The following is a 26,940-nucleotide window of genomic DNA, read 5'->3' as shown; positions in this document are numbered from 1 at the left end:
GATTAATTCAAGTACGCTTCCGTTTATTTTTTTTTATTGATCGGTATAAAATTATATGTTTTAAATTTATGAAATCAAGTTTAATTTAAAAAAATTTGCTAACAATTGGTATCTGAATTTGTGTGTATATATATATATATATACACACACACACACATTAACACATAATTTCTCATTTGGAGGTAATATCACTCACTTTATATTAATCAACTTTTTCATTTGGAATTGAATTATTTGACTCAATGCCAGTCCATTCTTTGTAGCACCTTAAAATAGCTGAAGATGAATAAGAGCAGTATTTCCTGCTATGTAAATAAAATAGGTTTACTGGGGACTAAATCGAAATTAAAAAAAAAAGGAAGCTTTTCTCTCCTCTTCCACTCGGTTGCGAAGCAGCAAAATCTATGTTCCGTGTTCACACGAACCTGCTTTTCTGCTGGAACCCGGAAATTCGCAACTTCAACTGCAAGATGCTTCAACTGCAAGTTTTTTAGTTATGCCAGGACACAAATCCTTACCAAAATTTTCTTCTGATAGTTCTATGGCACATTCGGTTTTACCCAAACAGACCTGCAATAACATTAGAAGGATATTAGGGGAGAGAAAATAACAATTCAAGAGGAAAGAAACTTCATATGTATAATACCCCGGACTAAAGAACAATTTTTTGAACTTAAAATCTTGTAACTGCGAATGTGTTGTTCGAACGCTTATAAAATTTAATAATTACATATTTTTTCAATGTTTTAGATTGCAATATCACAACATAAACTAAAAGAAGAGATGCTGGTGTGCTACTGTTCTAAACTACCTGTTAGCTAATTTCTTTGTATCATCTTAAATGCCAGCCAACTACAAGTCCGCTCACAGTATATTCTGCAACTAAGCATACGAAAATAGATGTTTTGCTTACTCAAGCTTGTCATACACTTTTAACTAGGAAGTCCTGAATAGGAAGAAAAGAAACAAAAGCCTCGACTCTCTTTTTTTGAAGAAAAAGAATAACTATTTTTGTAGATGTCGATAATATTGGAATAGGGAAAAACAAGTAATAAGACGGTTACTACCTTCTCAACCACAGAACTGGAATTAGGATCGTGACAATCTCCTTTGCTGTAGGATCCACATGTTCCAGTAGGAGTTCCAAAGCTAGCAAATTTCACATTGGATATATGGGTATTCTTGGGACACTTCAAGAGGACAGTTGCCACATTGTTATCTCCTTTTCCATTTTCACTAGGGAACTCATGTTCAACCAATGGATAATCCTCTGCAATGGAAGAACATACACCAGAGAATATCCGTTTAGAAAATTGAATTTTTGTTGGATCCCCACCCTTCTCCTCAAAGATCACAAGAACATTTCCTGACGGCTTGAACCAAGATCGTGGGACATGATACCTGGTTAGATATAACTTGTCAGAAACAGAAAACACTTACTTTTTACGAAATTCACTTATTTGTCAGAAAGAGAAAAACAAAATCAGGTGAAAAAAGCCTGATGCGAAGAATTCACTGGTTGCCAAAAAAACGAAAGTGTAGAGAAAGCAAAGATAAAAGCTTAAAAACAGGCAGCATATATTCGTTTTATATTTCTAGTCCCTTGTACTATTACAGGGTGCATGTACAAACTCAAGGAGATTTCCTTTAACATAGATATACTGAAGTTGTATGTCTCTTTAGGCACTATGGCAAACTCATGTACTGACAGATCATCATTAATAGTTAAACTAATTTGCAAACCTAAGGTGCAACAATGAAATAAAAGTAAAAACTTCCAACTTATGCCAAGTCCCAGGGGTTTCTGGAAACCTGAAAAACTCAATTAGCAGTTAAGAATTTATAAGACAGACAAATCTCGTTAATTCTCTCTTGTCATTTATGTAATCACTGGAATCATTTTAGTGAAAGTTAAGAAGAGGAAAAGGCATGCATTTTTTTATTGCAGTTTAGCTGCGGTCTTCAAAAAAAATGGGGAAAGAAAGTAACTTCTGCATCTAGATATGATACTATATCAGTTTACCATCTTTGTGTTGGCTTTCCACATCCAGTTAAGCATTTGTCTGGGAAGAATTTGCCTCTATAATCACATTCTTGAACGCACTTATCATGTACAGAACTTTTCCTAGGCCAGTATCTTCCAATTTCTTCTCCGTTCAACCAAGCTAGGCCTTTTCCCATGTGAAGCATATCCAACCCGACTGGTTCATCTCCAGCTGGTGAGTCCACAACAGCCTACAGCCATTCCCAGTAGCAAATGTCTTCTGAAGTCATGAACTAGTAAATGTACCTAAACTTCTTCTAGAAAGTTTGATCTTTTCATAGTGTTTACCTTGTACCACGTCAAAGGCTGGTTTTTTGGGGGTTCTGAGGTAGATGTCCAATTTACAGCAGCCGAACCATCTGGCTTGTATATACCAAGCTTCTCTCCTTGCAATCCAATCTAAGAATAGCAAGACCAAAAACTTAAGGTAAGACTTTAAGAATTAAGAGATAAAGAGTTTCATCCTTCAGCTATGTTACCAGGATTTAGAGTGCTTTGAAGGTTTAACAAAAATATCACTTGCGATTAGAGGATGACAAGATTTAAGAGACATTATGGCCTTGCCACTTATATCATCATCATCTGCACCTCAAGATCCCAAGATAAATATTCCTTTCAGATGGAATTCTTGAGCTGCACAATTTGTGCACCACTTTTTTGTACCAATAATCAAAAACAGATTTGTGGATGGAGAAAAAAAGTAATAGAAACAGACGATCTCATTGGCCACTAAGTGATATGCAATCCTTTTGATAAATTCAAAATAAAACAGCCACTAAAAAGTTGACAACACAATGGTAATAAATAGTTGGTTGTCCCATAGTCAAATAAACCAGGCATGGAATTGAAATTACGTGAAATGCCCTAAGGGTTTCATTAAGTATTTATGAAGATTCAGGACTGTCATGCTGTTCACCAGTTATGAAGTACGTGCACAATGTAATCCCACACTCAATAAGGTTGTAATTTGAAACTCGTAAGAATCCAAAACTTCAGAGTCTATATACACAGAAGCTTATTTCAGAATAACCAAGTAGTTGAAATCCCGTCCCATCCAAAATGGAAAGGAAAAAGGAAAACAAACATCAGAGTCTTGTATGTCTGCTAATTTTTTGAGTTACCCAAAAAATAATGATACGGATCACTATTAACTATCCTAATTCTAACTTTTTGTCTTCATCATCTTGGACATTATCTTTTCCCACCTATTAATCAGCTAAACTTATTTTCTCTGAGGATTAGTAGTGAACAGCCATTAGAGTCTTGCGTGTTCAGAACTATACCAGTAGAGGCTTACATGAAAGACAAGATCCTTCACAGTGCATGAAAATAATATTCGTCGAAATTAAGCACACAAGGTGTGAACTGTTTATCATAAAACTACAAAGACCATGTGAACAAAGATCACTGCTCATGCTATATTCAACTTCAGGCCACTCAGGATTTGGTGGTGCTGTGAGGACTGGAATTCCCTGGCTCTTATATTTTCCCTTGTCAGTCCCAGCTTACAAGTTTTCACTATAACATTCAGAAACTTCAAATCTATCCCATGCCCAACTTCTGGGTTACTCATGGGAGGATAAATAAAATGTCCGAGGAGCTTGTAAAAATTTTGCATTGCACATAAATTTCTCCTCATTTAAGTCCAACTTATTATTAATTCTCTAAAAACTTCATAAGTAAATAATTTAACTAGATGAGCAATTTCATGACCCACTCAAATAGGAAAATTTGGCTTCATGGTAAGTGTCGATCAATCACAATATAAATATTAAGTGTTATATTATATTTGTTTCCAGTTGCACTGCATAACTTAGTTGAATTTTTTGCAGAGTATGGCATGAAAAGGAGTGCAGAAAAAGGAAGAAAAGGACCTTGTAGGACCAACTACTCGAAGACAAATCCAATGTCCCATTATTGAACCCCATTATCTTGACATTAGTTAGTCCTGCTCCCCACCATTCATAAAATGGTCCTGCATTCTGAAGTAAGAAGAAAAAAAGTATTATGGTGTTTGAAAATGTAACATAAAGGGAAGGAAATACAAAAAGAAAAGTTGTGCATCATTCATCAGTTTTATGAGCTAAGCAAGACCATATTAGATAAAAACTTATTGAAACAGATATTTATATTTATATATATTAACTAATTGTAATAATATAGTATTATAGACACATGATCTACAGGCATTTTTAAACACTTGCTCATAAGTTCAGCTCTCCTGCTCATTAGTTCCCATTTCTATCAGCATAATTCTAAATATTACAGGGCATAAACGTAAGATGGAGAATTAAATTAAAGCAAAGAATGTAACAAAGCTGTAACACAATACCATATGGTTAGATGATCAAGGAGATTTATTAAATTGTCATCCTTATTTATGTCGTTGTTGTCATTATTATTGTTATTATTATATTAACCTTTTTGTGGTTCATGCTGATGAAATTGTATCTGAAATTTGAAACCCTGGAGTATATATTTACTTAGTCACTGGAAAAGCCTGAAATGTCTTTTATTATACATAGGAACAACTTCAAGGATTAGCCTCTTCCAGTGCCTTCTCCAGTTGAACTTCAAATCACCCACCAAATGAATTTTCAGACAGGTAAAGTTTAACTACACAAGATAGATTTCTTCAAAAAGGAATAGCAAGGAGAGTAAGAAATACAAATTAAGTCTGTATCTCCAATGAGCAATAAATTGAATTAAATATGTTAGAAATTCAAATACAAGGACACTGAAACACAATTACAATAAAAGAAACAAGATCCGCTCAGCGTATCTTTAGCTCATTTACTATCAGAAATCAAATGCAATTACAATAAAAGAACCCAAGATCAACTCAGTATATCTTCCATCAAGAATGAAAGAGTCAAGGCATGAAACTAGAAATGTAGAGCCTCAGCAAGTATTTTTATTATCTTGGATAAATCGTGAGAAGGAATGAATCAATTTATCATAAATCACAAACAAAAGTGACTCACCTGTAGACCAACAGTCATGCTTAACAATGCAATATCATTCTTTCCAGCCTTGAGAGAAATAGGACCTTTAAAATTGTAGGCAAAATGGGATCCATTTCCAGATGCACTACCTGCATATCGCAAAATGAAACTCAATGATCCTTCAGAATAGGACCTCATGAGATATAACTATAAAAATGTTCCACAGTACTGAAAAAGATGCAATGCAAACATTAGGAGATGCATGTCAATAAATTATGCTAGGCACTGCGAAACAAATAAAGCAATATCCAGTGACTATAGACACTCCATGATGGTAACCGGACAGAAGAATTTACAATGAGCTACCATTTGCAACTTATCTGACTGACTGACACAATATAAAAGTTTTAAAAGGTGCAGGTGCATTACCCTGATACTTAAGAAAATTCTACATCTGAATAAAATAAAATAAAAAATTAAAGCCATTAATTTAAGATGGCCCATGAGATGCTGCTTTCATAATCAGCAGTCCAATTAAATTCAGAGTTTAAATGGGTTAAAATTACACTATGAACATGACTGTCAATTGTCCTGGATGTGCAGAGTCTCAACACTCCAGTTATTCTAGATGTTACCAGTTTTATAAAACCCAAACATGACAGCAGCTGTTCTTGCTACGAGTACATGGGTAGTTAGTAGATATTTTACAATCATTGGCAGAAAATTAGGCATTCAAGTGACCCTATTCATAACAGGAGTAAAATAATCTTTTCTAGAAACAGAAAGAAGCAAGCCATGGCGAGGGAGATACCTTCATGGAAGAAAAAAAAATTTATGGAAACCTACAAAAACTCAAGAGATCACGAAATATGACAATAGCATCCTATGGATGTCATCATAGCAATGTCCCCACTTCCAATTGTAAAATAATTATGTGACCAGCTAGTTTTAAGTTTAAGCTGATAAAAAAGAGTTCTTTATTATATCTCTGATGTGTCTCGTCATGCACAAGCTGAGAGGTTGACGAAGTGGACAAAGCTCGGCTGCATGTTTATTGTGCTAAAATTTAATTTTAATAGAAAGAACACAGTTATTATTTGAACTCCTTAATTCTAATAGTAGTACTATATAATAATTAAGTTCGATAATCAATTATCTTAAAGACTTAAACTGGCAGGGCAAGTCTTATTCTATTATTTACTCTCTAATACAAACAACAAAATACCTCCAGATCAATAAAGTGAAAGGCTAAGCTTTAGTCACTCATCAACTTTTCTTTTCAAAAAAAAAAATGCAAGCTCCTTAAAATATTACGGAAGTCTGGAACCTCTCCTTTTTCCATTAAATGAAACTCAAGGACCTCTTGAAAGACAAATCCATAATTAATTTTTTCAAATCAGTAAGATATATGTAAATTAAATTATGTTCAATACCATCTTCCATAATTTATCGGGCCCTAGTCGAAGGGAAACATAACAGCAAAAAGAGCCATAACTGAAGGTTCCAGAGTTATAAATGGATGAGGAATTTTGAGAAAAAAGATACCTTGAAGTTCCTGATTCACAAAGACATGGAGAGCGTGACCCTTTGACTCAATCAGAAGAACTGGGCTGCTTCCTTTCTTCAAGAACTCTTCATCTTCACTGACATGTAAACTGCAATTGAAGGATTGAATTACTTACAAAAGCTGTCTCACGCTACACCATGTATATCCTTTTTAATAATGAAAACTGAAAAAAAAGCAAATGCGAACAACAGTTGGCTCCATCTTTGTTGCGAGATTATAGAACCCATCAGATTATTTTTAAGGAATAGCAAGATACAACAAACTGAACATAAAAAACACAACAAATAAGTGTTATGACTAACGTGCTTTGCCAGTGATTTAGGATATGGAACTTGTGTATGGCACTAAAACAGACAATCAACAAAGAATTCAACCTGGTTTACATAGAAGCTAAAGAGTCATTACTGTCTATAAATGTCCCTGAAGACACTAACAACATGCCCTTACTTTTTTGCAATATTATTGTTTTCCTGCAATGAGATGAACCTTAATTATCATCAAAAATATTTTTCAATATTGTAAATTTGTAACTTTCTGCATGCCATCATAAAAATATTTGACCTTCACCAACAGCTAGCATAGGATTCAAAATTGAAGAACAATTCATACGCAGTAACGTCGATGCTAAGACGGATCAAGTCCAGTAGAGAGATAAACCTATTCAATAGCAAAATAAAATCTTTAAACTGGAGTTCTCATTTCTTAAATTTTACTATGTTGACAAGTCACTAGGAGTAAGAGCACTCGTCCAGATGCATGTTAGAACAAAAATTATTGACCCAAATACAAAGAAATAACAGATGGTTCTACTTTCCTAATATGAGGTGCATTTGCGAGTCTACATGCACGTCTCTGGGGTGCCTTTTCTTCGTTTATCATGTTATGAACTTTCTAATCACGCTAATGAATATCGTAAACCACAAAATTTTTACGGACTAAATAAAAGAAACCACAATTGTTTATATTAAGTTTCTACAAAGAGAAACCAACCTTGTTGTATACCAGAGGTAGTCAGTAGTATCCTTGGTTGTATTTATATGATCCACAAGACCTTTTTTGACAAAGTCTGCTACTTCCCAAATCCCAGCATTTTCCTTAAACACTTGCCATTGAAGACGTTCCAATCCTTGATCCAGTGAGGCCATTGATGGCTGCAAATTCTCGGGTACCATTTCAACTTTAGAGGTGTGGGAACCGACCTGTTGCAGTTTAATGTGTAAGGGCAGAACAAAATTTGTAGAAGAATTAAAAAACAGAATTTAAGAGGCATGAAGAGGACCCATCTCAAGTTGTAGGGATTTGTGCAAAAGTTAGAGAAAAATAGAACATAAAAGAACTAAGCAACTCGGTCTAAACCTCTTTCCACAAGAACATTCACTAAAGAACATTCACTATCTTACAAACAAGAATGAATAGAATGAGAAAAAGTTACAAAAACTCTCTCACACTCCATGAACCCTAGTGATTAAATGACTTGGTCTAAACCTCTTTCCACAAGAACATTCACTATCTTACAAACAACAATGACCATAATGAGAAAAAGCTTTAAAAACTCTCTCACACTCCGTGAAACCTAGTACATCTCTCAATTCCTAGGTTAAAAAAAATATAGTTTCATATCCATTCTCTCCCACCAACCTGTCAACTACACAGAATTGCGATCTGTTGATTCTAACTAGTAAACCCTATTGCTATCCTAACTTACGTCAATTTAGGATTAACATGTCTAGCACTGCAGATAACATCAAGAGCATTGAACAAAAAATGTATAGGCTATCACCAATCTCCAAAAAGTTTGGTCCAAGCTTGTTGTTTGTTTTTTGCTCCAACTCTCCTTCCCCCTCCTTTTGGATTCGATTCATTCTTGGGGCTGTTATTACTGATAGGAGGCCTGAATTATTTCTGGTTTTAGTCGTAGATATTAAAATAAGATAGCATTCATTTGGTGATCTGTACCACAGTAGTATCGGACAACACATTATATTGTATATTGTATATTGCGACAACTCCAGTTTGATGATCTAAGGTATGACTTTGCACAACTCCATTATATTGTATATTGCAACAAAATTTGTCCCAAATAAAACCATGAAGCTAAAGTTGTCCCCTGTCACAACATAACAATTTGTGTTTACTCAAAATTTCCCAAGTAGTCCTGGAGCTCAAGCACAATAAGTACCAAACCCGAACACAATCTAGCCCCACCTAGACCTGGATATATCCTTGGACTTGACCTACCCCAACTGGAACATGATCCTGAAACTAAGAATCAATAATGCCTCAGTCTAGGGCAGTCCCTTGCCCAACCACGACTTGACATGACCGGGTACAAAGCACAACCCAAAACATGGGAATGACACAGTCCAGTTGTCAATCTCGGCCCCAGCATCACCTGATAACAAAGCACAACCCTGGACTAGGGCAAGATCCGGAACCAATGTACAATCTGACCAAGCTCGATTCAATTTAGGGCATGGTCTTGGACACAGTTCAGCCCATCAGGGGGCACCCATCTTGAGCACACCTCACTTGGCCCACCCAGTACATTGTCCCAAACATGGCATGGCTTGTGGTATAATTATTAATAAATTTTTCTCAAAATAATTTATTATCTTTTCCAGTCTCTCTTATAAAGTTTAGGAATGAACCACTCAGGTGCATTTACTTCATTAAGTAAACTAGTACATATAAAGATCCACTTGTTGTAGAAATCTTAATACAGTAAAGAAAAATACAAAGGCCTGCAAGTTATTCTTGGTGCTGCCTCACAATCAAAAACAAACCATTGTTTTCTTCCAAGTTATCTTTGTGTTGTCTCATATTGTTCTTTTACCGCTTGCAAGTACCATTAGCAAATGCCACCAAGTTTTTTTCAACGTGTAGGACAAAAGCATATCTAGCAAGTTTCCTTTGTCTCTCCCTAATTTCAAGTTTCCAATGTCTCTACCTAATTGAAAATGGTGATGTGTCTCGAATTTTTCAATAGAGTCTCTACACATGGGGCATGCCACTTGTTGGTCTACCGAGGGTTCAAGGGTGAACAGAGAGCAGAGAGTGACTGGAGAGGCTTCCCTTTGCATTCTTGGTTTGCGACTTTTGAGGGTGCTATTGATCTCTTTGTTGTGGGGAAGGAGGAAGGAATCTCTCATAAATCATTATTGATGGACACTCAACTAACACAATCAATTCGACTCAAGATCTGGTGCTAATACAGGTTGCTGTTAGGAATATAATATATACAATAGATCGGCCCTGGTGGAGATCTTTCCACTAAAATATTAATTGGGAACCATCTAAGTGAAATTTATTTTGAGAAACCTAGCATTAACTTGGGGTCCTTACCCATATATCGTCAAACAGATTGGTGAATATCATACCTATGGGAGCAAAAATACATTTTTAGTATGATAACTTACAGGTAAGTAATTTACCAAGCTTGTCATATCTACTAGTACCAGTATTAACTTAACAGACACTCAACTCTTTATCATGCTCTTAAACAATTATGCCTTCATGAAAAGTTCTATTTTGCATAAAATATCACTACTGAAATACCTTGCTTTATTTGAAGCAACCTTTATTTCTGGTATTCATTGACAAAATAAGAGATACTAGAAGAATATCTACTTTATCAGATACGAAAGAAAATATATATATGCAACATTACCTTAGCAGTGTTGAATACGACGTTCTTGCAGTCAGGGAGAATGCTGACTGACCATGCAGGCAGTTGATATGACACATTCCGGAATTCAACAGTCTTGTCATTTTTATCATCTGTGTTAGCAAGAAAGGCAGCACATGCTCCGGAAGAATCAGTATAGACATCGGCCTACAGTATGTATTAATCCAGGGGTCAGAGTCCAGATAAAAGAAAGATACCAAAAGTATACTAACTAAAGAAGATCCTGGAGAACGACATAAAATTTAAAGAAGCAAAGAAATACAAAGTTCAGCCCATCTGACATATCTTTCAAAATATGCCAACAGATACTTTTGTTCAAGTAATGATAAAACAAGAGAGTCTCCACATAAAAAGCTCATGCTGGTATCCTACCGAAACTATTCCAGACAGAGTTTTCTCAGTGTTGACTTTCATAAACAACAGATTACTGCAGCCTGATTGTTATAATGATGATCTTTAAAACTGTTTTAATATGTTTTCTTGAAATGATTTTTTGCTTTTTTTCCTTATTGTTCTTGTTCATTCATAGGATAAAATTACTTAAAGAAGATGAACTACACATTTCCTGGAGATTGTAGACTTTTCAAATTACTTATCAAGAATCCAAACACGATAAACTCAATAAATTAGTTAATAACATCAACTTAGAGATCCATTGTACAGTTACTACTCTGCCAAAAGGATGCTATAATACATGTCAACTGATTTGTAACAGGTTCTGTTTACTTGCATGCTTTAATTTTTTTTGGAACGAATTAATAAACTGGTGTATATTCAAGCTCTTTGAATTCAATGGCTCAGGTAGCAGAAAGAGAATAAAGTTTACTACCAAAGCAGCTATGAAGGTTAATGTTTTAAAAGAGAAAATCACCTCTAAGGAAGGACCTAGTGACAAATTAGTCGGCTCCCCATTCAACAACGCATGCTCACATAACTTTATAGCTCTATGGAGTTCTTTAAGGTGTCCCCATTTTGGAAGCCGAGGTAAGCCTACAAGCCATTTGACGAATGATCAAATTGTTATAAATTCCATTTCCTGATTCCAGAATTTAAATACATAATCATTTTTATTTTGACAGCTTAGCATCACAGGTATGCAAATACCAAAAGAGAGAAAAAGAAAAAAAAAAAGACAACTCACCATATTCATCAATAGGTGCCTCATAGTCATAACTCGTTGTAATGAACGGTCCACCTGATGTGCGGCCGAAATTTGTTCCACCATGATACTAAACCACATGGAGATAAGAAAAAGAAAAGAAATACAGATTACACTTTAGATATAAGTTATGAAAGATGCTGAATTAACTACTAAGAATGATAGTAACCACATATAAATGCCATAATCAGAACAGAGCACAAAAAACACTAATCTGATGAAGAAATTTAACATACCATGTAATAATTTTGCACACTGCCACCCTTCTGAAAAAATCGAGCAACAGCGAAAGCAATATCTTCTGGCGGTCTATGAGGATCTCTGGCCCCAAAAGTTTTAAACCTAAGAAAGGATTGCACAATAAAACAAGAGAAATATCATGATTTATGTAATTCCATTCAAAAGATTCAAAAGCATTTAAAAGCATTTTGCATACTCTCAAAAGGAAAAAAAGATTTAAAAGCATTTTGCATACCCTCAAAAGGAAAAAGAGTCACTCATGCCCCAAAAATCAACCAAAAAAATCCCAGTTTACATCTCCAAGCCTATCATTTTTCTCAACTATACCCCACTTTTAAAGCCAAGAAATAGCGAAGCACCATTTCATACCCATCAATCAGTTTATTTATCTGAGATGTGTAGATTTTAGTTCTCTGTCCTCAAAAAAATCTCGAATATCAGGAAAAAGAAAAGAAGTATTTTTCTGAGAAAGCGGAAAAACAAAGAAAGGCGAAGAAAATTAAAAATTCTCATACCTCAAAAGAATTCTTTCTCCTAAAATTCCCCTAAAAACAGTTGTATCTTAGTCCATAAGAAATGAAAACTGTCCATTAGTTTACTTCAAACAAAATCTCTCTCTATCTTGTCATTCCTGGGCTTAATTGACCCTCAACTAATTAAGAGGAAGAAATGGCCGGTTTTCTACTCTTTACAGTGTTTCTAAAACCCATCTACACAAGAACATTTTCAAATTGCATCTTTTTTTCTACCCAATTGCTGTAGCCTGCTTTATTAAGAAGAGAGTGTTTGGCAGAAATTGAAGTATCAAATCCTAGTTCCGGTACTCAATCTTCAACAGTGATTGAAGAACAAAGGTAATACTTTGAGCTTAACTCATGTAGCTTTCCACAATTTGCAGTTGTGACTGGTGTTCTTTACAATAGCATGACTCATGCAAGTAACCAAGCTTCTCAGTAATTGAGTAGAAAAGTGTTATGTTTGGTAGCGCTGGAGCTTAAGCAGAACCACCAGCCAAAAGCCCAAACAAAAATGCAAATAGCAGCTTTTTTTATGGCAACAGCAGAATTACAATTATCTTTCGGGAAAGAAGTTCTCTTTATGTATCTTGAGAAGGAAGAATATTTCTATAGAATCTCTGGAGTGAAAAGATAATTCAAGGTCTGTAATGTCTTCCCTCTCCCATGGAAAGAAAACAAGATTATAGTATTAAACTGAAGTTAATACCATTTTACCATATTTCTATTGGAGTTAAATCATATGGAATAGTAAAACTTCAACATTTTACTTTCAGAAATAATTTCAAAGAGAAAAAATTACTGAGATTGGTGTTGGAACAGAAAATTACCATCCAGGCCAGTTCTCAGTCCAAATTTTAGGCTTGTTCGGGGAATTAGGTTGGAATTGATCACAGTAAAAAGAGTTACAAGTATTGATCTGCCCAAAAAGATTAAAAAAAGAAAAAAGAAGACCATTTCAGCCAAGAATTAACATTTCCATTCTCAAAATGCTAACAATACAATAGCAAAGGCAGCTTGTATTTCATTGATAGGGGAAAGAATGTTCTCAATTATGCAGGGATCAGAAATGGACTACAATAAGTAAAAGATGGAACTCCTTATTAGAAATTTTAATACAAAGAATTGCAGAAAAAATGATTTTGAAACTGGATTATAATGTAGAAACATCCTATACATCATGTATAAGCACAGGACATAAATAGAAATGCAGGATATGCGCCTGCTTGATAGAATTTACCAAATGAGTCCTCTTTCCCATTTGGCCATGTTAAAGGAGACTTCTAAAAAATATTTAAAGGAGACACTGAACAGAACTCTCACTCCACATACACCAAAGTTGCACATGCACAGACAGATACACATGGAATCCTCACTTAATGAAAAACGTTACTTTAATTTTTAAGTATTTAAAAACACATTGTTTAATTTTTAAATATATAAAATCACATTGTTTTAACTTTAAAATCATATAATCACAATCAGACACGTTTATATATGTGTACATACAGTGTTGCATACACACAAAAATGGTGCATGCATCCACACATGCACATTAGAGTGTCAATGTCCATATATACATACGCATATATTTATAGCAATTAAGGGGGACGGGAAGTTATTGATGACTATGACAGTAAACAGAGAAGAAATTGAAATGGGAACCATTGGATAATGGGTTAAGAATGTAAACTTACAAAGGAAAAACAAATAAAACCCTCTAAGGAGAAGTTAACTCCTCAAAGGAATAACTGCTCAGCAAAAACAGATCCACACGACATATATAAACTGCATTTATTTGGAGTAAACAGCATTTTGATAAAATAGAATATATACATATCCTAAAAGGGAATCATCTTCTTTTACTTAACTTGGGTGATACATCATCCACCAGAAAAAAGAAAAGAAAAAAAAAATTGATACTTCAAAGTTAGCTCAAGACAGAGGAAGAAAGTGTTAAAGGAAGTGTGCAAACAGACGGTTCAATGCAATGCATGATAAATGGGGCATATGTACCACACATTTTCATTTATTTACCTGAGGTGATAGTTAGATCCATATGGCAGTTTATCTGTTTTTGAAAAAAGTAGCTCAAAAAGGCTTGTGGTAATAAGATTTAGAAGTAATAAAACTCTCACCACAGGATCAGGAGCATCATACTGTTGACACATTATCCAAGGTACACCTATATTTTGTGAAACAGCCATGCTAGCAGCCCACATGGCATATGGCTTTCCTCCCTCTCCATAGACTCTTTCTATGTCTCCATATTCATTTTCAACCTACAAATCAGAGAAAACATTAAATTCAATCTGATGCATTTGCTATAAATAGGAAAAATGAAGAGCAGCTACGAGTAAAAGCAGCAAACCTTGTTTGGTTAAGAATAGTGCCTAATCCAACAATACAAAAAGAGAACCATGCCTAATCCAACAATAAATGAGCAACAGAACATAAAGAAAAAGTTGATAATCCCGAAAACAGATGACCTTAGAAACTAATTCCAGAGCACTTTATACTCTTTCCATCAAAATTGACTCTGGAAGCTCTTGATACAACCAATATTCCAAACAGAACAAAATTTTACCACGGTCTAATTCACTCACTAACGAGCACAGAGATAAATCTACAAAAAAGAAGCTGCAAACTGATAACCAACTCAGAATGTTAATAGCAGGCTTTTCAAACTCCTAATGCCTGTGATGTTAGAAATTTTATACTAGGTAACTTTCTATTAAACTTTCCTGCATTCTCGACTCTAACGCCCATGACAGCTTGGTCACAGCCCTCACAATGCTAAAGCAGTTTTGAAGCATTAAAATATTTTAAAGTAAATGTTAAAATGATATACCCACAGCATTTGCTTGAATTCCTTCACAACAATGTTCAATTTGCTGCAGAAAGCAGGTGACAGACAAAAACTAAAATACACACCCACATTGGCAAACCTACCTGGGCCAAGATTATGGGACCTCCCTGTGATGCAAAAAGCTTTTCTTGCTTCATTAAATTCACTATGACTGTCATGAACTTCTGCATATGGTACTGAATATCAAGTGAACAACCAAATTAGTTATTAGGTAAACTTCTCATTTCCTTGAAGAAAATATTGCAGTTATTAATGGAAACTAAATGTTCTAAACATGCTTATAAAAATTTTGTTACGACTGAGACCCATACCTTGAATGGCTCACTATTGGTCCTGAAGGTAGTGCCTGGCACATAATGTAGCCAAACCGGTACCCCTCTACACATTACATTTAATAATAAAAAATAAGAAGATATAGCAAACTAAAGTGAATTTTCAATGTCTCAGGAAATAAAATTTTATGCGAAAATCCACTACAATTATAAGCATACCCATAATTCCATTCAGCTGCAACAAATGGACCAATTCGAAGAATCATATACATTCCAGCCTGCTGAACGATCTTCACAAATTTGACTAGATCGTATCGCCCACCAAAATAATACTAAAATCTCCCAATTTAAAAGAAGAGGAAAAAGGACAAAAACTCCATTTATTATCGAAAAATGCTTACACAACAAACTAAGCATTTCACATTTATAGATATTATAACAAATAAATGAAATTTTCCTACTCACTTTGCCTGGGGAAAGCTCATGGCCATTCCAAAAAACATAAGATTCAATGACATCAATACCTCCTTCTTTTGCTGTTTTTACCAGTCCCGGCCACATCTGTCACAGATCAATTCAAATTGAGTAAAATGATATAGACTTTTTCGCCAAATTACTGATAAGAAACCCACATAAAGAAATTAACAGTAACTAATACACATTTTATCTTATGGTTTAGAGATCAACTAAATGGTCATGTAAGTAGATTGCATTCCAAACGAACTTCAAGTTGGCTATAATAGTACAACGAATCAATGGAAAAGCTAAAGAAACAATCATATGGAGTTCCAACACAAATATAAAGATATTGCTTGAGCAAGCTGACTTCCGTGCCCGATTGAGAACGGCTGTTTTCATCCTTATTTTTTATTTATTTTTTCCTCCTCTGATTTCCAGAAAACAGATAAATCCAAACGATAATAAACAAATACCAAGAAACTACAGAATCCCCAAGGTGTCTCATACTGAACCCAAAACAAATCTACTCAAATAAGCATCCAACTACACCCTTTTGAGCATTATCATTATCCATTTTGTTCTACATTTTCTCAGGAAACAAACAAGAGAAAAGAACAAGGAAGTGACTCACTCCAGGAACACTACGAGGGTAATGAATGGAAGCTGAAATGAGAAGCTTCCGTTGCCCATCAATAATAAGAGAGCGACGGTCATAAGTCACGTTTGCTGCTAAAGAACCTTTAAAGAAGAAGAAGAAGAAAAAAAAGAATACGAAGGGAATGGTAATGGGTGTTGTTGAAGAGAACTTCATTTTTCTTCCCCTGGAAAATGAGAATGTTTTACGTTGAAACTGAGCGAGGTTTCTTAACAAATAAGGAGACGAAGAGTTGGATTCATGTCGTCATTTTCATGGGATTTTGAGAGTGAGGAAGAAAATCAGGGAAGAAGCATGTGGTATTTATGGAGAAGAGAAGGTAAAGGGAGGTCTGTTGATGTCAGCTTCTTTCTTTGCTTTATCATATTCAGATTCGTGCCATTTTCATGACCCACAAAACTTTTTCCTCTGAAATCTTAAAAGATCCAACCTTTTTAATTTGCTTATTAGTTGCAGAGGTTTATTAGCAGTGTCTTAAAAAAGTAAATGATCATAGAATATAATATTCATGTATACGTGAAATTGATTTATTTATACGTTAATTATTATTATATAATAAATAATTAACGTATTTCAACTCATTTAGAAAAAAATCAGTTGACTCTAAATTTAACGATATTAATCAGTTTGGAAGTCTAATTAGTTTAATTATATAATAAAAACTGATTTTACAAAAAAACATGGGATTAATTAGAATTGCAAAAGTGATTAGTGAAGAGATAAAACTAATTAAAAAAATAAAACATTTATATTAATTAAAAGATTATCTAAGTAATTAGATATAACACTGTTTAATTATATCACCTTTTTTTTTATACTAAAAAGTATACCAAATTCTCATCTACTACATATTGCATTACAGATACGTATGTATTACATAACAATTAATTATAAAAATATTTCTGTATAAACCCATTAATTGCAACCTTTCCTTGCCTTAATCGTCAAGATATCAGATACTATATATATGTGTGTGTGCATATATATATATATATATATATGCCGCCTGCAAATGTCTGAAATCTGTACTGAACTAGTCACCATGCTAGACATATATATATATATAGATACAGATAAATGTAAATATATCAAATCTCTCAGATCTGTACTGAATTAGTAACCATGCATCCTAGATATATATATATATTATGTAGATATAGAAGTATGTAAATATATAAAATAAATTACAAGAAACCGGAGGTGTGTCCATGCATGCACCAGACCGGAAGACATGGAAAAGAAACAAAAACAAACTAGTGAAGCGTGCCGATGGCTAATACATGTCAATGGTGGGAGGATCTGGCTTCCTGCTTTGGTGGGTCTACCAAGTCTCTGCAACCTACAACATGGTGGGACTGCATATACATATATACATATATATGTTCATGTATGTGTGTGTCTGTTAATGTAATGACTCAGATAATTTTAGACATAACTACAACCATATATTTTTTGTGTGTATTAATTTTTAGATATATTTATGCCTATAATTTTTTTTTTCTTTTTGCTCAATATATATAAATATAATTTTTTTTTATATAAAACATAATATATACTAATAAAAAATCAATAGTAAAATTTTCTCAAATACCCTATAAGTCAGTATTTCAAAAATTTTATAATATTATAAGAACAATGTTTTTTTTATTTATATTTTATTATATAAATAAAAAGTTAAATACTCTATAAATTACTTAAATATAATATTGAAGAAGTTATTGTCAATTGTTGGTAAAAATTTATATTATATAAATACAATATTAGAAGAATTATTATCTACCGTCACTATTTATAATAAAATCAATTAAAGTCATGATAGATAGTGGTTCTCTGTGATAAATTTTAACGATTCGAGTTTGATTATCTCTAAAATTATATGATAGTACCGAATTTTTTTAATTCCGTAATTAAAAACGTTTGATGAAGGATGTAGGAAGCAATAATAATTTTAAAAAATATATATATATATGTAGTTTATAAAGATTATTTTATATGTAATTAAATACTTAAACAAATAAAACTCCAAACCGAATCTAGATCTTCTTTTTTATTTTTGTTTAATAGAAATCTAATTTTTAGAGTTAAAAAAATAAAAAAAGTTTTCAGTATAAAATTAATTAAAAAATGTTGTGAACAAATCTAGAGGGAATTGAAAAAGAAATCGTGTAACGCGGAAACATGGTCCCGCCGTATCAACAGCCGGATAATACAATCACCATGTATTAGTTGCTGGGTCCCGCATTCACTAAATATCTTGTCTTTGCCAAATTTAGTAAATCACGCGCGGTTAAGGGTCGTGAAGTTTCATCACTCATGGAGAAGATCCGAGATTCCCTCTACGCTTCGGAGCAGCGCGTGAGCCTGATTTCTTAAAGAAACGTCACGTTCTGATGCTCTCCCACGTGTCGGTGGGCAGACAAGAGATTTTCGGAAATCAAACAAGGAACGCAGCGGCGCTCTTTTCCTCGTCTCGGTATCTCTGTGTGTATGTATATATTATATATATATATATATATTACATGCTGCTCTAATCACTTGCTAATATGAAGAGAGCGTGTGTGTTTTTACAATTAAATTTATAAAATAAAAAAAGTTTTATTTTCCCATTAACTAAAACTAAAATTTTAATTTCTATTAAACATTATATTTAAAAATTTTAAAAATAATTTCAACGAATACAAAGCACTTCTATTTTTTTTTTTTAAAAAATAATAATATTTTCGACAATTATTTTTAATATATATTAATTAATAATGCGGGAGTCTCTGGCCCATGACTTAAAAACCCAACACGACTTCCCCATCAATGAAATCCCATGGAGAATTCTTCACCAGAAAAAAAAAAAAAAAAATTTTAAAATGAAGCTGAAGATTGTAACCATAACTAAATGCTATAATAGTGCACAAATCTGTATATATGTGTATATATAGAAACTCAAAGATCTACATTCACTATGATTCTCTAAATATCATTTTCATTGAAATCACCATCATTCTGTAAACACTATAATTAGATCTAATAGTTATCTATTTTTGACTTCTAGGTTCTTTTCTCAATTTTTACCCTGGATCCTGTTAACAAAGACATGAAAAGCTTTTTTGATAACCTAGATGGATAAGGTTAGTTAACTTTTCAGATCTTCTTACCAAATTAGGAACGAGTTAGAAGTTCGACATGTCAATTCTCAGTAAAACCATAACCATAAGGAGGAGAAAAATAAGATGGAACTTAAAATTCAAGCCACTTGGTGTAGTATTTACAGGTTTGGGGGGAGATGATACCGTCAGGCGTACAGCGACTAATCTGAGGACAGACACCGCAAGGAATGGTAGCAAAGGCTCCCAACTTTGGTTGTCCGGCACTTCCTGCTTTACTTGTGCACTTATAGCAAACTTTTCCAACTGGAATCGAAGCAAACTCTCCAGTACCAGTGCTCTTTACTTCCACAATCTCATTATCCAACACCAGTGCCTTCAGGATCTCCTCGATTTGGGGTTTCGTCAAGGGAACTTGCGAAATCCTAGTTCGGATGACATCTGCAACTCCATCCAATGTAGCAACTTTCTGCCCATTTATCAGCCGCACACAGACACCTTTCAATTCCTTTATGAAATTCGTGTCGAGGCTCCCATCCACATACCATGCCCCACCTGTAATTTCTTTTGATGGCTCAAATTCCACTGCCATCAAGTGTTTCCTCCCCTTGTTTTGGATGTTTACAACCTCTTTAATCAAATTCTTAGCTTGAAGTAACTTCAATGATTTGTTCACCATGGTGTCCGGAAGGTTTATCTCTCTTTTCAGGTCTCTTGCCCAGATACCAATATCTTGTTTGCTACGAATTGCATTGTATAGAATCCGTTCATGTTCGGTTAACGAATCGGCGGGTGATTTTTCGTCAGGCCGCTTTCGCTTACTCATAGCTATACAAATAACAAACTGTGAGAGAACAGTTCCCTTAGTAAGCAAACAGAGAAAATAGTGGTGTATAATCCACATTTTTAATTCCAATTCTCAATATTGCAATAAAATTAAGAGAGCCACCATCATGCGCGATTTTAAGATGGGGCATTCCATCAGGCAAAATATAAGCAAATTTTTAAACCTGTCTATATAAACATAGGATTGTGTGTATGTCTACTTACATATTAGTACACACTGATATCGAGTTAAACCAAAAACAAAACAAAACATACACAGAAAAACAGGATCAGATAAAAAGAAAAGAAATAAAAGATCCGTTCTGAACCGTGCAAATATTTTTTTACGCCTATACATATATAGATGGCCATTTGAACCATGCCAACACTTGTCAGAAATCACAAATGATCATATACTTGAAATCAATCAACAAGAAAAAAAATGCATCACAATTCCATAACAAAAAGAGGAATCTTCATTTACACATAAGAATAACAATCACAGTGAAATACAAAATATCATCCTCATCAGAGAAATAAAATTTCTTTAAAATTAAACAGCCAAAAATCAATAAAAAATACATAATTCCACACAGATAATCTAGCAATCATTACCCAACAGCTTCAAAAATGCAAATCTAGCTCTTACATAACGACTAGTAGAAAATTCGCTCCATTTTCCTTAATCTCCACCTAAAATTTTCAGCATGACGGCCAAACTTAGCTTAAAGAACGGAGACTGGTAGATATAGACACTAAGTTCGCACTCTACGACTTATAAGAAGAGAAAATAACATTATGCATTCTTGACTTGTCCACTTATCATTCAAATTCATTGACCAGAACAAGAAATGTAAAGTACATTTATCTAGGGCCCCGAAATCCGTCGAATTACATAAGAATCAAAGCGCGAAAGCATCTAATCGAGAAACCGTACGGTAAAATCAAACTCTGGTTTTAGATACAACAATGTTTAGTAGAAATGAACGACGAACTGCCAACTGTGTTTGTACATATATATACATATATACATACAAGTATAATGAACACGCACAAACTATATGAAGTGTGTCAAGGCAAAAATCAGTGTGCACACCTCACTCCTAGAATCTGGACTTTACAAGCCCCGCACAATGAAATTGCCTCCTGTTAAGAAATACTCCAATAAAACAAACGTGCAAAAGATCATAAATTAATTGTTCGTGAAATTAACGATAGAAGGTTCTATCTATCTGCCATTCATGTCGTTTTCTATTGAATCAAACTAAAAACAAACAAATCGGAGCCAAAGACTTGAAGGCCTTACCTAACAGACGAACCAGATTTCACGGCTGAACAAGGAAACCAAGGGAAGAAGCAAATTTTAGGGTTTCTTTGGATGGAGATGACTGTGGCCGATGCTGAGGAAAGAGAAGGGCTCTTTGGAGTTTCTCGTTTTGAATGGGAAAAATAAGAAACTGGAAAGGAAAGGTGTGACGATTATCGGGTAAGGGCGAGTGCACGCAGTGGCCCATTGAGTCCTAACGATGATCAGTTGCAAAAATTGATCAAAAAATTCGTCGCCTGAGAGATTCGAACTCTCGCGGGGAAACCCCATGTACTTAGCAGGCACACGCCTTAACCACTCGGCCAAAGCGACGCTGGTTGCTTTGTCGTCTTATATTAATTATAAATATGATATTCTATGAATTTGGTAATATATCATCAATAGCATCCTAGCTTAATTAAATTATAAATCTTAAAAATACAGAGAACATGTAATCAGCCTACTCAAATTGAGCTTTCCCTTAAAATTTGAAAATAGATTTACTTATTTAGAACCCGTTTTAAATCATTTGAATCTCTTAGAATTTTAAACATATTTTGTTGTAAATTTTATACGTTTATACCATACATTCAATATCAAAAAATATATAATATATTTAAATTGTCTAAGTCTTGTTAACAACAATATTAAATATATTACTCATAAATCAGACGGGACAGGTTCAATTTTAGAGAATATAAATCCGATCCAATCTAAATCCAATTTGCAACTTCAAAATCACATCCGAAACAAGTGAGATTGTACGAGTAACTCAAGTTATGGATTCATTGTCATTCCTAGTTAGTTTCGACAATAAGTTTCTTCGAAAAGATGGCAAAAGTTTTTGATGAATATTGTATGCTGAAGCACTTTCCACTCATGAAATTCTTGCACTCATACGCCTGTTTATTGCATTTGCCGTCAAGAAGGACCTATAAAATAGGTAGGAGCTTACATAAACTGCATAAGAATTAAGATGCTGTTGCAAATTTTACTTACAAATTCAAACTGTTAGAAATCCAACTGTAACAAATATATCTATCAGGAAGTATGTTTTGAACTCAGTCAGTCCGTAATACTGCTGAGCGCAATCCAGGTTCTCATGAACATGAAAAATGGATGACTACTCTCTACAACTCTACCTCATTTTTACACACAGCTAACACAAATTCGCAATTATCACCAGCAATGAAACCTAAGCTTGCTCGCAGAGGCAGAGGAAAAAAGTATACCGATATTTACTTTGTTACCAGGTAAATTGTTATATAACCACCGCAGTTCTGCTTGGCCTCTTCCCTTCCATGGCATCTTTCTTCTTCCGACAGTTCGTGCATAGAAAAGGCCCTTCCCATGGCTTTGATGCAGGCGAAAAAAAGGGGCCGGATTTCACTGATAACCCATCAGTTGGGGGTTGATCTACTTGGCAGACTGCACATCTGAAAAGCCCAGAGCTTGCATTCAAATGGAAATCTTTACCCAACCTGCATTTCCAATGTACAAATATTAACAACAAAGGCAAAAGCTTAGGGACAATGATACTCTCTCTAATCACTATTTTGAGTACAGTAAGATCTCATTCTAAGTATTGCAAATAATAACTCAGTCATGGTTGCATAAATATCAAACGATGAAAAAAAATTTCAAACTGGTGGTGATCCCGTATACAAGAAGCAAAACTAGTCTGCATAATAGAACAACATTTAAAGTTTACGGAAGCTACATCATTCAAAATTGAGCTGCATCATTCAAAATTGAGCTGCATGTACCATCAACACCTAAAAAAATTAAAATCTCAAGCTTCTTAGCTCTTACGGCCAAGACACATCTGAAAATCATCAAAGCAACTCCGTGCCAATTATCTAGACCTTTATTTCCTAAAGATATAGTCGACATAACTAAGATGCTCAAGCCAGAGTTAGGGTAATCATAATCATGCAACGAATATCATGTAATATTATAATCCAGTTATCAATACTATCCTATGTTCTCAGCACTGAGCAAAATGGAGGATAAGCTAAATAAAATCTGCAGGCAAACTTTCAAAAGAAAATGGAAAAACTGAACCTTTCAGCAAGTACAGCAGAACCCTCTTCAAACAGCTCTTCCACAACTCCAATTGCAGAAAGCTTATTAGCCGCTTTCCTTGTAGAATTCTGATATTTCTTCCCAAAAAGAAGTGAACTGAGAACATTCTTTTTCTTCATTGGCGTAAGAGGTAAGACGGGATTTTCAGAGGGGATAATATCAACAACCAAGCAGGTTGTATCATCCTTCAGTCCTCTTGACCTTAAAGCTTCCTGGAGAGTGGAGTATACAAATATTAGTTAAGAGAAACAAAGTACCCGAGACAAATATATTGCAGTAGAGTTGTAAAGGGAGAGGTCATGCTGGACACCACCTTAACAACAAGCCTTGCAGCAAGCTCAGCCGGTAAACCTCGACATGATTTGGCTGCCATATCAGAAGATAACGCATCCCAGACACCATCAGAGGCAATAATGAGTCTTCCTCCAGCATCTGAAAGCTAAATAAAACAGAAAAAGAGTTTTGAACATCGAAACGAATCAATAGAAGAAAAAAATTAAAATAATTTACTGATGGAGTAGAACCCACCTTCACTTGCTTAACATGTGGTATAGGGACAATGAATTCTCCCACATCTGTGTCACCAATTGACCTTGAAAGACATAACCCACCTGGCCAGCATCGAAGTGGACCAACCTACAAATCATAAATAGAATTGAACAAATAATGGGAATTTGAGAAATCCAACATTTCGAATCATCTCACTTCACCATGCTTAACTTTTCTGAGTTTCATACCTCATTGCCCCCAAAAATGTTGAGCCTCCCAACTTCACCTCCACTTGCAGTAACACGTTCTCTCTCTTCAACATTCTCTTCTAGTCTATGGTCAACTGTTAGGAGAGAAACCAAACCACCCTGGGTGTCTAAGATGCATCGAGAATCTCCAACTGATGCAACAGTCACAGTCCATCCATCAATGACAACAAATGTCACAGTTGTGCCAGAAGTTTCCCCTGTTATACATAATTAAGTCAGTATGATAAAGCATTACCGAAAATCACAAAGCATATATTTGACAAAGATATAAGTAGATGAGATAAAACAGAAAATGTGCATGCCTTTCTGCTGAAATTCTATATCGGTCTTCACAAAACCTGCAACCAATGCTCTAGGAAGGGCCTGAAGCCAGCGTTCCCTGCTGATACCTTGAGGAATTGCACTCAAGACATTAGCCAATAAGTGCTCTTTTGCAAAGACGGCAGCTGATATACCATTGTGCCCATCAAAAATCTGCTGATAAAGCTCATAGTAAGAATCTCTTGACCATTGTTATCAATATCGAGTTTACATATATATTCCACTTGATTGTTAATAAATAAAAAAAAAAAAAGAGCTATCAGATATTAGTTCTTTCTTTACACAAGGGGCCCACAAAAAATCAAAACCTTTAGTCCCCATAAGTGAATTCGCCAAGCAGAACTCTTGTGACAATTGAAAAACTAACTGTGCTTCTTTTTTTTTTATTTCCTGTCTTGGCTAACAAACAAGCCTTTAACTTATTGATCTGGTGAAGAAAGAAATTTCATTGAAAAAGAAAGTACCGCAAATACTGAAAAAGTTGTTGATGGATTCCCAGGAATCCTCTGGCAATCAGGTTTGATCAGAAAGTAATCCTCTCCTTTCTTTGCCAACGCAGCCTGCCCATACTTTACAAAAGGTTTCTCAACCTTCTCATTCCTCACCTCACGACCAATCAAGGTCGCAAGGGGAACAAGAGGAGACTTAACCCTTGATACTTCAGGCTGGCTCATGTTAGTCTATGATTCAACATTTGCAAGAGGCCACGGGCAACCCTGATAATCCCAATCAATATCTTAAATAACTGTTTACAAAAGAATATATGTACGCTAACACATTCATTAAATAAATTACAATCCACAAAGAAACTTAAAATGTCGAAGCAACCAACAAATATTTCAAAACTAACCATTCAAAGTACTAATGCAATATCCCAACACCTCCAAGGCATTTGAAAACGAGAAACCGCTGTGAGTTTATTAGCTTAATTCAATATAGGCGTGTTGATTCATAGACATATTTGTAACTCTATAATTCTCATCATACACTTTCAACTCATATATAAAATTCGGTGTAAGACTTTTTATTATACAGTTAGAGACACAAAAGTAAAATCCATGAACATCTGCAGGAAAAAAGAAAAAAGAAAAGAAGAAAAAAAGTATGAAAGTTTGCAAACCAGTGCTCAAGCTAACAACCAGTTTCACAAAAGAATAAAAACCCAAATCCAACATAACCGTGCCATCTAAAATAATTTTCCTCAACAAATTAAGCCAATTCAAGCCAAAACATTCACCTAAAAATCTTCTCTAGATTATCCAAATTCCCACTATATAAATCCATTATTAGAAAAAATCAACACAAGCAGCAAACAGAATCTAATAAATCAAGTTATCAGAGATATCAAACATAAATCTAGAAAGGTCCTCCGTCTACCTCAAACTGTATAAATCTATAAGCAAATTCCCACCAGGTGATCTTCCTCAGTTTCCACATTAAAAGAAACTGCTATTTTTAACCCGAGAAGAAGTAAAAACACACCACTAGACTGAAATTGACTAAAAATAGCATCTCAAAATCAGCTCAAAAAAGATTGAAACAACAAAAAAAAAAAAAAAAAAAAAAAATTCCGAGTACCCAAAGCTCACAGTTTGAAGCATATAGAGACTGTCAACAGATCGAGCGATGAAGACCGCACATCGATTCTTTCGTCTTGACCTCTGCAACTACCATTTTTCCTGTGCTAGAAATTTGAGGTCGATTTAATTATTATTCAAAAGCCTAAGAGAGGAAAAATGAAGAGCCCACAGACAATTGTGATATTACTGGATGAGGAATCTAGACGGAGAGAGGCGGGTTTTAGGAGGAGAAAAGCATTGATTTTTTCACGAAAGGTTTGTAATGACATTTATGTCCCAGCCTTTGTGGTAGCAGAGGAAGAGGAAAAGCTAAAAGCAGAGAGACCTAACAAAATTACCATAAAGTCCTCCGAGATTGTATTGTTTTTTTTTTAATAAATAAAAAGGCTTATAATATTTAATAATTGTATTTTATATTATACAATTATTTCAACATAAAAAATTATAATTTATTTTAAAAAATATTTAATAATTTTAATAAATTAAATATATATTATATTAATGAACAAATTTTTACCAAATGGTATCATTATAAAGATAAAAATTGTTTTTCTTATTTT

At 34.3% G+C, this 26,940-nt stretch overlaps 3 protein-coding genes and 1 non-coding gene across 11 annotated transcripts; all 4 read right to left on the bottom strand.

Annotated features, from left to right (window-relative positions):
- Positions 1–168: 168 nt before the first annotated feature.
- On the bottom strand, positions 169–16,847 carry BGAL10 (beta-galactosidase 10). Its single transcript, XM_022044632.2, has 19 exons — positions 16,387–16,847; positions 15,762–15,857; positions 15,516–15,628; positions 15,336–15,402; positions 15,108–15,200; positions 14,294–14,437; positions 12,986–13,074; positions 11,637–11,742; positions 11,383–11,470; positions 11,113–11,231; positions 10,224–10,388; positions 7,547–7,755; positions 6,535–6,644; positions 5,029–5,138; positions 3,919–4,026; positions 2,333–2,443; positions 2,024–2,235; positions 1,068–1,401; positions 169–570 (listed from the first exon to the last, which is right to left on the bottom strand). The coding sequence occupies exons 1-19, from the start codon at positions 16,564–16,566 to the stop codon at positions 460–462; spliced, it is 2,565 nt and encodes an 854-aa protein (XP_021900324.1). The 5' UTR covers positions 16,567–16,847; the 3' UTR covers positions 169–459.
- Positions 16,848–19,530: 2,683 nt separating this feature from the next.
- Positions 19,531–21,793, bottom strand: LOC110816573 (DNA binding / DNA-directed RNA polymerase). Of its 6 annotated transcripts, none has more exons than XM_022044822.2 (3): positions 21,637–21,793; positions 21,427–21,476; positions 19,531–20,349 (listed from the first exon to the last, which is right to left on the bottom strand). In XM_022044822.2, exon 3 carries the CDS (start codon positions 20,329–20,331, stop codon positions 19,639–19,641), a length of 693 nt encoding a protein of 230 aa, XP_021900514.1. In that variant the 5' UTR covers positions 20,332–20,349; positions 21,427–21,476; positions 21,637–21,793; the 3' UTR covers positions 19,531–19,638. The 6 variants fall into 6 exon arrangements, with proteins under 6 accessions (XP_021900514.1, XP_021900512.1, XP_021900516.1 ...); XM_022044820.2 differs by having other exon boundaries at positions 19,531–20,333; positions 21,637–21,792; XM_022044824.2 differs by having other exon boundaries at positions 21,427–21,489; positions 21,637–21,784.
- Positions 21,794–21,887: 94 nt separating this feature from the next.
- TRNAS-GCU (transfer RNA serine (anticodon GCU)) lies at positions 21,888–21,969 on the bottom strand. The gene has a single exon. It is a non-coding gene; the product is annotated as a tRNA-Ser (tRNA).
- Positions 21,970–22,404: 435 nt separating this feature from the next.
- Positions 22,405–26,666, bottom strand: LOC110816520 (Protein phosphatase 2C family protein). 3 transcript variants are annotated; one of them, XM_022044744.2, is made up of 9 exons: positions 26,379–26,666; positions 25,265–25,516; positions 24,782–24,953; positions 24,459–24,676; positions 24,250–24,357; positions 24,035–24,160; positions 23,701–23,933; positions 22,879–23,117; positions 22,405–22,568 (listed from the first exon to the last, which is right to left on the bottom strand). In XM_022044744.2, the coding sequence occupies exons 2-8, from the start codon at positions 25,472–25,474 to the stop codon at positions 22,898–22,900; spliced, it is 1,287 nt and encodes a 428-aa protein (XP_021900436.2). In that variant the 5' UTR covers positions 25,475–25,516; positions 26,379–26,666; the 3' UTR covers positions 22,405–22,568; positions 22,879–22,897. The 3 variants fall into 3 exon arrangements, with proteins under 3 accessions (XP_021900436.2, XP_021900435.2, XP_021900437.2); XM_022044743.2 differs by lacking the exon at positions 22,405–22,568 and having other exon boundaries at positions 22,588–23,117; XM_022044745.2 differs by lacking the exon at positions 22,405–22,568 and having other exon boundaries at positions 22,588–23,117; positions 26,390–26,666.
- Between the last annotated feature and the right edge of the window lie 274 nt (positions 26,667–26,940).

Source organism: Carica papaya, chromosome 6 (assembly GCF_054855325.1).
Source record: "Carica papaya isolate Zhongbai chromosome 6, ASM5485532v1, whole genome shotgun sequence".
NCBI classification, from domain to species: Eukaryota; Viridiplantae; Streptophyta; class Magnoliopsida; order Brassicales; family Caricaceae; genus Carica; species Carica papaya.
This window is presented reverse-complemented; position numbering and strand designations above follow the sequence as displayed.

Bases quoted from the DNA above. Each gene is read 5' to 3' on its own strand.
- BGAL10 (XM_022044632.2), bottom strand. From the start codon at position 16,566: ATGAAGTTCTCTTCAACAACACCCATTACCATTCCCTTCGTATTCTTT. The intron at 15,201-15,335 runs GTATGGGTCTCA...CTTGATATTCAG, and splicing joins CCAATAGTGAGCCATTCAAG to TACCATATGCAGAAGTTCAT. The intron at 11,232-11,382 runs GTGAGTTGTCTT...AATGGCTTGTAG, and splicing joins GGCACCTATTGATGAATATG to GCTTACCTCGGCTTCCAAAA.
- LOC110816520 (XM_022044744.2), bottom strand. From the start codon at position 25,474: ATGAGCCAGCCTGAAGTATCAAGGGTTAAGTCTCCTCTTGTTCCCCTT. The intron at 24,161-24,249 runs GTGGGTTCTACT...TGTTTTATTTAG, and splicing joins CACATGTTAAGCAAGTGAAG to CTTTCAGATGCTGGAGGAAG. The intron at 23,934-24,034 runs GTGGTGTCCAGC...TCCACTCTCCAG, and splicing joins CTGCAAGGCTTGTTGTTAAG to GAAGCTTTAAGGTCAAGAGG.
- LOC110816573 (XM_022044822.2), bottom strand. From the start codon at position 20,331: ATGAGTAAGCGAAAGCGGCCTGACGAAAAATCACCCGCCGATTCGTTA.